Below are 12,182 nucleotides of genomic sequence, written 5' to 3' on the forward strand. Positions count from 1 at the left end.
GTCTCGATATTTTGTGAATGTATTGTATTTTCCAACAAATTTTGAGAGTATTAAAAATGGCGACACCCATCAACATTGTGCAACTTTCATTTGTGTCAACTATCCTTTATCAGTTGTTGTTCATCAGTCAACAAATATTGTTATGTGATTTACAAGTCTAAACCATAGTTACATTTCTTAAATCAATAAAAAAAAATCACAGAGAAATTAATACCTAAATTGATAAAGGAACTTGTATTTTGACTCTTAAAATCTGAACATGGATAAACATTTGCTTGAAGCCAAAATTCGATACCAAGTGGCGTGTGAAGAGAAGGCCCACCATCTTGTCCTACAGCTAATGGAGCCAGGGATAACCGAGGACGAGCTGGTTAATGCTGTAAGTACGCATTACTTGTAACAGGAACGGAAACAATACCAATCTACAGTGTTCTAATTAAGAATTGTCAGGTCAACAATCGAAAACTCCTTCACTGAATTTTGGGATAGTCCTTCATAATTCATATGTCTTAAATTTCAGTCCAACTTTGGTTGTTCGTGGCAGTTAAAATCATAGTATTCGCATCATGTCTCAAATTATCTGCTAAACAATTTTCTGAAAATCAGTGCATAGCTTACAATTTCCATGTACATTTATATATATTTGTTTTCCCTTTCAGGGTCTTTATTTAACTCCTAATCACTACCAAGATATAACAGAGGAAAGAGCAATAAGCAGGCTATGTGGCTACCCTGTATGTGTGAACCAAATTACAAAGGTAGGAATGATGTTAGTATGTTACCCTATACTGTTTGTCTAAAAAATCACAAAATTAGGATGTGTAGCTACCGTCCCTATCTGAACCACATCACATTACTTAATAAGTCAGAACCAGATGAACCAAGTATTCCTTTTAAAGGAATGGTCGCCATGTAATATCATTGGTCAGCTCTGTTAATGTAATGCGAAAGCATTACCGTACACGCAATAAACATAATAAATAACACATATCCCACCCTTGTGTCGATTTCGGAAATGGCAAGAATAAGCTTTACTTTTAGTAGGCGATTTATTATTCTTCTTAGTATTAATATTTTTACGCACATGTGAAGAAAAACATGATTTGAAACATTATGTATGTAACTGTACAAATGTTTTACTTTGTTTCAAGACAAATGCATAAGATAACATTTTAGTAATCTGTGTGTTATTGAAGATTTGAATGAGGTTGTTTTTGCATTGTAAACAAAGTAGATCAAGACGCAATGCATGCGCAAAGATTAAAATTTGCCGGATGCCTAATATGGACACAATTGTAATCAGCTGAAACTGATCACAAAAAGTAAAATATTTTTTCTTATATGCCTGGATCATATTATAGACTTTGTGTCTATGTACACAGTATGTCAAAACTAATTCCAAAAGGTATGAAAATGAAAAAAGGACATCTTTATCTAATACATGTATTTGTTATTTTTATTTCAGTCATTAAATCAAAAGTATCATATTTCTACAAAAACCAACAGAGTATATGACATAACAGATAGGAAGGTAATTTTTTTTTTGGTCATTTTTTTAGGGAACAATTGTATGTTAACTTCAGGGATGGGGTAATTGAAAAAAGTGGTTAACTTTCAACTTTGTGTGTGTTAGATAGATATACTTGTATGGGGATCAATGAATTACTCTACACATTGTTATTATTTACAGAATTTTTGCAGCAATGAGTGTTATAAGGCCTCAGTTTATTACCAAAAACAAATTTCCACTTCACCTTTGTGGTCAAGGAAAGAGGAAAAGCCCACACCAATTGACCTGCTTCCCAAGGAGATGAACAGGTAACTTGACCTCTGTTATTAACTTGATTATACATTGGCAGGTGTATGTGGTGAAGATGAGTTAAATGATAAAGAACAGTATCATTCCAGATGAATCTTCTTCAGTGGAACACAAACCATTAGTAAACATATGATTAGTCTATGTTAAGTCTATCTGGAATCAAAATACTTTTATTGTTTTCTTATCTGTTTTGCCGTCATGCAAATGATCATGGTAATCAGTATTTTTCTTTAGACTTATGAGTTTGTATTGTTGATTTATTAGAGGTGCTTTGGGAAAAGAAGTCATCAACCAACAAACAGAAATGTACAGAGAAGCAAAACGTTTGCGAGAAGAAGAGAAAAAAGACCAGAGTCGAAAAGAAAAGACAAAAGAAAAAGAAAGTGGTACTGCTGAAACAGAAGGGAAGGAAAGAAATATGGTGAAAGGAGATAAGAACTTTGATGACTTAGATTTGGATGTCCAAAACCTCAATTTACAGGAAGAACAAAATGGTGAAATGTGTCTCCATGAGAAAAATAAGGAAAGAAACTCAGTAGAAAAAGCAAAGAAAAATACGACCAGAAGAAAACATGAACCAACCGTGACATCCTCTGTGACATCCACCTCGGATGATAAGCAAAGAGATAAGATAGACAGACTGATGGCTCTGCTAGACAGGAGGAAACATCTGTTAGGTAAATTAGTTCAGGATGAAAGGACTGTTACAGAAGCTCCTTCTAAACCAGAAAAAGAACTCAGTGATGAGGACACTGCTTGGGAATGTGATCAGCCTCGCTCTCAAATTGAGGCTCATAGTGAATATGAAGAAAATGTGATTATCCAATCAAAAGTTACAGAAGTTAGTGAAACAAAATTCACACCACCTGTATGTGTTCCAGAAGTGTCAAAGAAGAGAAAATCAAGAGAGAAACTCTCCAATGTTGAGATGACATATCTGAGAATGGTGTGTGAGATTTTGAAGGAATGGATAACTCCAGAGACTGTGAGGTTTGTGAGGATCCAAAGTGAGGAGGAGGGACCCAGGACCTCGAGGACAGAGATGGAGGCCAAGATGAGGGATCTCTGTAGACGAGTAGACCACCAAGAGGCTGTTCTTGATGACCTTATAGGTATCAGTAATGTTCCAAATGTTCTAAACCAAAATAATATTATTTGTCATACATCAACACAATGTTGGCTGCTTATTTCATTGCATCTTTTGGGCATGACTTTGCACTGGTTTATGTTTACAGGGGAGGAAGATACTTTGGAGGACCAGCTGCCCCTGAGGTCACCAGCACCAAACTATGAGTCCCTGAAGAAGGACACTCAAGAGTTTACCAGAAGAGTCCAAGACTTCTTTGCTGCCGGGAAGGTCATTAAAGAGAAGGTAACTGAACAGTGCTCCTCTAAGATTTGTCACAGCAATACAAAGAAACTTGCCTCTATACATCAGCTTTATGAATACAAACCAGTGAATTGCTGACATGAAGTAAGTATATCTTGGTATTTTTCGTTCTCTTACACTACAGGAGCCGGACACCCAGGGCCCAGTCTACCTGCCCTCCGTGGACACCTACAACCAGATGCTGATCCGACAGAGGATCGTGATGGAGCAGCTCAACAAAGTGTATGTGTCTCCAGCAGTGCATCTAAAGAACTAATAGTCGTAACTATGTATGCAGCGAGAGTGAACTAAAGAATTAAAAGTCGTAACTATGACTGCAATGGGGGTAAATCTAAAGACTTAACAGTCCCAATTAACAGTAAATATGAATGTGTATTGGGGAGAGTATCAACAGCTGGAACTACTTGTATTCATGTCTTGTTAGAATTTCTAAAGTTAAGCCATAACTTTATCTTGCTTTGGGGGTGGTTGAGGGGTTAAACAATGGTAACAATGACTGTAGAGTTGGAATGTCTAAATTATCAACAACTGTCACTGTCAATATGTTGTAGGAGATGCAATGTACATGAGTTCTCAGAACTTTACTCAGTTATGAGTTGATTTCATAGACAAACTGCAACATTTGTAAATCTCATAATTTATAGATCAGCTAAAATGATTTAAAGAAATCTATATTGATATCATTTTAATGTGTTTAATGTGTCTTTAATGCATTACTTTTGGTTCTGTTTTAACTTGAGCTTCCAGGATTTGACATTTTCAGAATACCTGATCTCCTGTCTCCACTGAAGCTCACTATTCAAGACATGTTTGCAGAGATGAAGGAACTGGTGATGACATTCCGGTCAGTGACACTGTACCCAAAACGTTCTATCATATTACTAGTACTGGTTACAAGAATGGAGAAAAATATGTTATTGATAATATACTAGTAGCTTGCCAGTTAATTAGCTAAGTGATAGGTGTTTTCCTCCATATAAATGCATGAATAATGAATGGCACCATAGAATGGATCGAATCAATGGTAGAATTTATTTTTCTGCAGACTGACCAGCAGCAACATTGTATTTAAACCTGTGGAGTGGTCCCTGATAGGAGTGATTCTCCTCAAACTGTAAGTCTACAAACACGAATCCATTTCATAGCTCCACCAATTTCCTAACAGAAACAATGTGCGTTTGCAAAAAAGAGTACTCTCCCTTTGATAGATTGTCACGGAGGAACCTGCACGTGTCCTGCGCCTTTCTGAACCCCTCGGCTGTCCAGTATTTCTCCGTCTTCCTGGGCGGTATTCAGGAGACTATGCATAATGTAGACTTGTATGTGACTGATTTGCTTCAACAACACAATAAATGAACTGATGTTACAAAATCTGTACCCCCGTCTTGTGTATTGAAGATAGAGAGAATGGGAAATGTTGATGGAAAAGGCTTTATAGGCTTTCTTTGTTGCCCTTTCCTATTGAGCCATCAATATAATGTGTTTAAATTAATTAAATTTCAATTTAATTAAAGAATGGGTTGGAGTTACATCATTTAAAAAAACAGATCAATAATCTGTCAATTAAAAAACACCCTGAAACTGATGAGGGTCGTTCAGTGCTGCTGTCACCGGTAATTACTGTCTTGTGTGATTGGATGTTAAAATCTGTGAATATGCAAGTAGTGACAAGTCCAGAACATGGGACTGACGCAGTACAAACACCAGATGAATTATTTACCTTCAGTGTAAATCTGTCGTATGTAGATTAACAAATCTCGCTTTTTAACCAGATTTATTGCTTCTAATCACAAGGATATTATTAAATTGTTGAAATGTATGCCAGTTAGAAACGGGTACTTCTTTCATGTAAAACGTGAGGTGGCGAGTTTGTTCTGTTGGAAAAAAACTGACAACAAACAGTAACTTTATATATTTACAAGCATATCAGATTTATGCACAGACATTTGTATTTGAATTATCCGCTTTCGTACAAAGTATGACAGCGAGCTCATTGATCATTAAATGATTACAATACTTTACCACAGTGTAAAGTAATCTGAAAGTTGTGTGGCTCATATATGAACTGTTGCCATAATGAGTCAGACATGGTTTGGTAAATATGAATTTCATTTTTTAAAAAAGATTACGTTTTATACGCTTAGGTGAAAGTCGTGTAGTCAGTTTGTTCCAATATTTGTCGATTCAGCCTCTCTTTTTTGATACGTCTTCGTCCGTGTATGGTTCTGAAGTATCTTCGTAAGCCACTGGTATGTCGTCCTCTTTGGAGAGAGTGTCACTGGTTGCTAAGTTACTTTCATCATGGCTATCACTCGGAGCCCAGTTCCGGTCGTCTGCTTCCGAATCCATGGAGTCGTCTGCTCGCGTGACGTCAGTTATATAGTTATCACTTTCAAACTGACAGTCTTCTTCAAAAGATCTTTTTCCATCCGAGGATTCTGGTGGTTCATACTCGTCGTCTTCCTTTTCATTGTCTTCATATTCGTCTTCTTCGTCTTCATCCTCGTCGTCAGATTTCGGTTCTTCGTAATGCACGATCCGGTACAGAGCCTCGGGGTTAGATCTCAGGTCACGTATGAGGACCCGCAAGAATTTCTCCGTCTTTTCTATTGATTTACTATTGTATTCGCTTAGAAAGTCCAGCTTGTTCAGGAAGAAAGATGGGGCGGATCTATTTCTAAGCTGAGACAAAAGAAACTCCAAGACAGCGAGAAGCCATTCCTCGCATTTGTGAAGCTGACCCATACAGCGTCTGTGAACATGTAAGATGGCATGGATTATCATGCGATATGAAATGGACGAAAACCCTTCCTGGTTTTCTCGTTTCATTTTTCCTATAATGAGAATTATGTTATCGAAGTGTGTCCCTGTGTTCATTCCTGAAATAAGTTTATAGGCGCGATCTTCTAGCGGTCCCGACCCGACTTGCCACGATACAGCAATACTGGGATCAAACTTTGTTTTGAGGTCCCACTTGAACATTCTAGCTTCCAAGCAGAAAAGTTCCACTCCTTTATCAATAGCTCTTGTGATGGTCGCGCGCAGCTCGGAGTTTGTTTCGAAGTAGGGTCGTCGGTTTGGGACAGGGATAGGAAGGGATAGCTGTTTGGGGATTTCCTGAAGAGGTATACAGGGAATGAAGTTGATCCGGAACTCCTTTGTTGGTGTTCCGTCTAGTAGCTCCATGACCTCTAACCACAGAGTGCCGTCCTTGACGGATGTGTAAGAACAGAGGTCAAAGGTAACGGGGCCCGGATCATCAAACATGTAGGCGATCTCGCTCATCACGGCTTCACGGGTCATCTCAAGGCCTGGAGTAATAAACAAATAAACTGTATCAATCATACTGCTCCTGGTAATGGTGTGTTCTTAAATAATTAAAGAGGCTTGGTAGTACCTCAAGGTCGATGTACTGTTCCATTGATTTTATGACGTATATGATAGTGATAGATTTTATATACATGTACTAGTAGACTGAGAAATCAGAATATCCATTTATGTGATCACAAAAGGACATGTACGCTTAGAATTGACTCTGTGCAGACAGTATACCATTATTGAACCATTAGAATTGACGCTATTGAACAGTATACCTTTATTGAACCATTTGAGCACAAAGTCCGGTCGTATCACTCCGTGTCTGTCCACACAGTGGCCCCACTCATGCTGAACTTGGATCCGCTCCACTTTCGGAATCGTGTCGTTTATGCAAAGTAACATTCTATGACTCGGGTACTCTCTAGGTCTTTTGTGGCGAAACTGCAAAAAGGTTACATGTTAAACTACAGGATTTAGGAGGAGCATGTTATACGTTTTTGTTGACCATCCATTAATGGAAGGAAGTACTCAATACGATTTATTTCAAAATCGTAAATAAAATTAACCAGCACTCTTAAAATGTTGTATTTTACAGACTAGTTCAAGTTGTGCCAAAATTGTTTAAGGAATGAATTCAATATTTATTAGTTATAAAATGGTTTGGGGCAGTTTACGCTTATAAAATGCATTAACAGCTCCACATCATTTACTAGTATACCAAATAAAACTAATAGATCTATATGTATTGAATTCATTTCTTATAATTTATTTTTTTAGTCATTTGACCTTTAAAATGACATCAAATTATAAAAAAATCAAGCGTAACATCAGGCTGACTTTTTTGACATACTGTGGAATCATTAAATTTCGTGGGGGCCAATTTTCGTGGATTGCTCAAGTTTTACAGGTTAATTTGGACGTAATGTCGTGTATTATCAAATACTTACAAAAGTAAATATGACTTTAAAACACATATTTAATAATTTGTGGATGAGAGGTTACCATGAATTCCGCGAAAATAGAGCCACCATGAAATCTTTTTTAGCCAATCAGGAAGCGGTTCACAACTATAATTAAATTATATTTGACGTCATGAGCTAATGTCTGAGTGGTTATACATGTATATTATTTGTCATGACCTAGTGTCTGAGTGGTTTTATATTTGACGTCATGAGCTAATGTCTGAGTGGTTATACATGTATATTATTTGTCATGACCTAGTTTCTGAGTGGTTTTATATTTGACGTCATGAGTTAATGTCCTTGGGTTCTATATTTGACGTCATGAGCTTATATCTGAATGGTTCTTTATTTGACGTCATGAGCTAATGTCCGAGTGGTTTTTGTTTTTGACGTCATGAGCTATTGTCTGAGTGCATGGTATATATGAAGTCATGAGCAAATGTCTGAGTGGTTGTATATTTGACATCATGAGCAAATGTCTGAATGGTTGTATAATTGACATCATGAGCTAATGTCTGAGTGGTTCTATATTTGACGTCATGAGCTAATGTGTGAGCGGTTCTTTATTTGACGTCATGAGCTACTTTCTGAGTGGATTTTATTTTTGACGTCATGAGCTATTGTCTGAGTACCATTCAGACATTTGCTCATGATGTCAAATATACAACCACTCAGACATTTGCTCATGACTTCATATATACCATGCACTCAGACAATAGCTCATGACGTCAAAAACAAAAACCACTCGTATCCACGTTACAGAACATCTTATTTGGAAAATTTTTATAAAACATTTAAACAAGATTTGACGGTATAAGCTAAAAGTCTAAGTAGTTCTATTGCTTTGGAAAGAATTTTCGAAGAGATGCATTGACCATATATTCCAAAATTTATTCATTTTTAACGAGGAGACTTTTTTTTTCGAATAACATGTAATTATCCATATCCACGTTACAGAACATCTTATTTGGAAAATTTTTATAAAACATTTAAACAAGATTTGTTGTATGTAGCCTTGCCGACGATCAAATTACCATAAACGTCTGAGGCCTGACGGGGCGCTTTATTGCCACACAGCACTGAAAGACGCAGGGATCAAGGGCCCGGAAGTCTATAATGTCCACCTTCCCGGTTTTTGTGGTCCGGATGTAGCGCCGGAACAGAGAATGGAGGCCGTTGGTCAGGAGGAGCATGCGCTCTGCTACGTATCTGGCCGTCCCGAACACTTCCTGTCTCCTGTTCAAGATATCCTGACGCTGCTGATTCTGCGATAGAACAAAACCCAGTAATGGTTTCTAGTCATGCGAAACGAAAACATGAAAACATTATTAACGCAATTGGGGATGTCTTGTATTTTATTAAGACCTCTATCTTTTATTTGTCGACATCGATTTTTGTTTTCACCAAACATCTTTTGCGTTAACAAAATATTGACAGACTTCATACTTTGTAATATTAGAAAAAGGAAGAAAAAATCCATCAAAATAATATAAATAAAATCGGCGTATAATTCTACACTGATGCCAGATATAGATTTTGGCATCACAAATGGGAAATATCTACAGAGATAAAAGATCGGAATGATCTATGTATTTTCATAAGCAGGAATCCATTCTGTCTGATACTATATAGAGGGAAAGTATTGGATTTATACTCAGGACATTACTATATATACATCTTCTCATTCTTATTCGACAACCAATAATCCTTCGTTCTTTTTAAAAGTTCAACAAGAACCCGCGGTTACCGTATGATCATATATACATGTACATTGTATATGCGATGCTGAAATAAGTAATGTGAATACAGCTTCTCGTGCCACAAGAGGATAACATGTCAAATTATGTATTTGTTGAATTATGAATTAATAAAAAGATCGAATGCACTAATCAAAAAGTTTTCATAACTTCGAGAAATACAATATTGCAAAAAGTGGGCATTTATACGCTCAATTTCAATATTTGGTACTCGTCATTTACATTATAATTTGAGGAAAAAACAAAAAGTTTTAATAACATTTTAATTTATTAAATTACCAGTACTTTGTTTGATTACAAGTTTTGACATACACAAATGACAGACCCATATAATTCTCCCTAAAGTACCCTGACATCAGTGCACGAGGGGGTCCCTGAACTGGAAGCGGTACTCACCAGCACGGCTTTGATGACCTGGTCGAGGGCGGGTCCATCCTGGTCTTTGGACCGTGACGTCTGAGCGGTGTTCGGACTGAAACTCAGGCTCAAGTTGTCATCGTCCATCCATGACGTCATCGCAGATTTTTGGCGCCGTACCTCAGGGGTTCGGTGACGTTTGAATGGGATGCTCGACTTCGCTCTCCTCTGTAAACAAAATGCTCATTTTTTCACAATTCTGTACAAATGCATGTTTCCCTTACAACTGATACATTGTAACTTTATATATACGGTCATTTGGTGTCGCACAAACGCGTCATAGATGTTTGGGTTTGGGCTTGTATTTAATACATGTACTATAAAATGCGTACAATATTTGATATAACAGTATGCACAGAGAGAGAGAGAGAGAGAGAGAGAGAGAGAGAGAGAGAGAGAGAGAGAGAGAGAGAGAGAGAAAGAGAGAGAGATGTAACTTACCATTTTCGAGTTGTCCTGTACTAGCGAGAACCGATGTATAGACACACATTACCCATTCTTTTTTATTGATCGAGTTACACACTTACATTAGTCCCTCCATGCAACAAATTTAGGCACGAAGAAAATTTCCAGAAACATATAACAATTTTTCTCCTAACTGAGCCAAATTATCACAGAATTTTGGATTTATTCGGAGTCAGAGCAGTTTAGTATTGACCCTCCATTCGCGGTTCTAGATTTCTTAAACAATGGCTTGTATGCATTCCAATCAATGGTCGATTGACCGCCAAATCAAAGTATACACTTGTGAGAAACGTTTAATAACTGTAAAGTGGTCTGCATCGGGTTAATCGACTCAAACAGGGTTAAAAATCTATGTATTATTATTCGGCAATTAAGAAGGATCAACCAACCATGGTTTTTAAACGTTGGAAGATCAGACCGGATTTTGTATCAGAGCTCCATTGTCTTAAGCGATCAGTTACCGAAACAGATTACAGCCATATAAGGGTAATATAATACACATCGTCAGATGGCGCTGTGTTGTAGGGACGACCCCCTCCTATGACGTAGGATGATAACTGGTCTTACTACAGCCAAAATACTCCGTACTATGGCGAGGGGGTGGTGAAAATGTTTTAAGATATTTTGGCAGAGGAGATTTTAAAGTTAAGTTTGGTTGCTGTATATAACAGGTGGCTACAAGGTTCCAGTGGTTCGAGAAGCCTGTTGCGTTCGACACCACCAGTGGTATTGCTGGCCTGGCGCCATATCTAGCTCAGAAAACCTTGTAATGTTTCTCGTTACATCGCAGTCTGTGGCTAGATTGTCGATCATGCTCTCATAACTCAATTATACCTCACATGCTTGTAATTCCTATTGCGTAGCAAATTCTGATGTAGGTAAAACAATACTTTCATTGATGTAAAGCCAGATGAATATTCCTACACAATAAAATTGCCTATATATGCATATATAATGGATTTCCTAGCTCTGATCTATAACGCGACATATTTTAATACACTGACACCATAAGGGTAGCCACTGGTTTAAATCTCCAGTGTTTTCTTCGTTGGTATATTGATGGGTTTTTGTGATCCTTGATTGTCTGTACGAGTCTTGTGTTCATTCTTATCTTATCTTTTATTAATGGTTCCCTTTTATCATACCGTCAGGACAAATCAAAGAATGCAAAATATATAAGTCCCTTATTCATTTAATAAGCGCACATATATCATCTACACATGCATCTATAGCCTCCTTATTTTATTGAAAATATAAATATATCCCGTTTTCGTTTACAATCTATAAACATTTGAAAATATAAACTAAATCGTGACACTAAAATATATGTACCTACCAGTTATCGAAGTCAAATTCCAAAGTCACTACCCCTACATGGATTATTTTGAAGCATAACCTTCCCTCAGAACTTTTCAATTATTTATAAAGTAATTGTTCGTCAATTAACTATATAAAGTAAAATGTTATGTAATTGATTATTATAAACAGTTCACAATGGGCAAGTTTGCTGTTCCATTAGTTTTTTGAAAGAAGAATCGATACACATTCTCTACTAGGCCTGAAAGACAAATAAACGCAGTGGTGTTGGTGGAAACAGCAACAGAGCCCGGATCATGTACCGGTCTATGTAGGCAGTATGGACCGCGGGTCCGGATCATGTACCGGTCTATGTAGGCAGTGTGGACCGCGGGTCCGAATCATGTACCGGTCTATGTAGGCAGTGTGGACCGCGGGTCCGGATCATGTACCGGTCTATGTAGGCAGTATGGACCGCGGGTCCGGATCATGTACCGGTCTATGTAGGCAGTATGGACCGCGGGTCAAACAAGCACTATTCTGTGTTTGTAGACAATAGACCAGGTCACTTTGAGGGTCATGATCTAGGCTCTTTTACCATCACCCCCACCCCCCCCCCCCAAAAAAAAAACAAAACAAAACAAAAAACCCACATACATTGTTAATGAATTATTAAATCGATAACAGAATGCCCAGCAGACAACGTTGGAAACGTTGAAAAAAAGACGTTATATATTAACCTGACAAATTTTCCACAT

The 12,182-nt window shown here is 37.5% G+C and overlaps 2 protein-coding genes across 3 annotated transcripts; one reads left to right on the plus strand and one right to left on the minus strand.

Moving 5' to 3' along the window:
* Positions 1 to 23: 23 nt before the first annotated feature.
* Positions 24 to 4,586, plus strand: LOC128192776 (putative RNA polymerase II subunit B1 CTD phosphatase RPAP2). Its single transcript, XM_052865736.1, has 10 exons — positions 24 to 379; positions 660 to 758; positions 1,466 to 1,531; positions 1,691 to 1,818; positions 2,084 to 2,931; positions 3,055 to 3,191; positions 3,334 to 3,431; positions 3,973 to 4,053; positions 4,255 to 4,323; positions 4,418 to 4,586. The coding sequence occupies exons 1-10, from the start codon at positions 260 to 262 to the stop codon at positions 4,563 to 4,565; spliced, it is 1,794 nt and encodes a 597-aa protein (XP_052721696.1). The 5' UTR covers positions 24 to 259; the 3' UTR covers positions 4,566 to 4,586.
* Positions 4,587 to 5,329: 743 nt separating this feature from the next.
* On the minus strand, positions 5,330 to 11,675 carry LOC128192777 (uncharacterized). 2 transcript variants are annotated; one of them, XM_052865738.1, is made up of 5 exons: positions 11,465 to 11,675; positions 9,643 to 9,831; positions 8,524 to 8,754; positions 6,803 to 6,968; positions 5,330 to 6,520 (listed from the first exon to the last, which is right to left on the minus strand). In XM_052865738.1, the coding sequence occupies exons 2-5, from the start codon at positions 9,760 to 9,762 to the stop codon at positions 5,394 to 5,396; spliced, it is 1,644 nt and encodes a 547-aa protein (XP_052721698.1). In that variant the 5' UTR covers positions 9,763 to 9,831; positions 11,465 to 11,675; the 3' UTR covers positions 5,330 to 5,393. The 2 variants fall into 2 exon arrangements, with proteins under 2 accessions (XP_052721698.1, XP_052721697.1); XM_052865737.1 differs by lacking the exon at positions 11,465 to 11,675 and adding an exon at positions 10,105 to 11,289.
* Positions 11,676 to 12,182: the final 507 nt, after the last annotated feature.

The sequence above is a fragment of the Crassostrea angulata genome, chromosome 7, assembly GCF_025612915.1.
Source record: "Crassostrea angulata isolate pt1a10 chromosome 7, ASM2561291v2, whole genome shotgun sequence".
NCBI classification, from domain to species: Eukaryota; Metazoa; Mollusca; class Bivalvia; order Ostreida; family Ostreidae; genus Magallana; species Magallana angulata.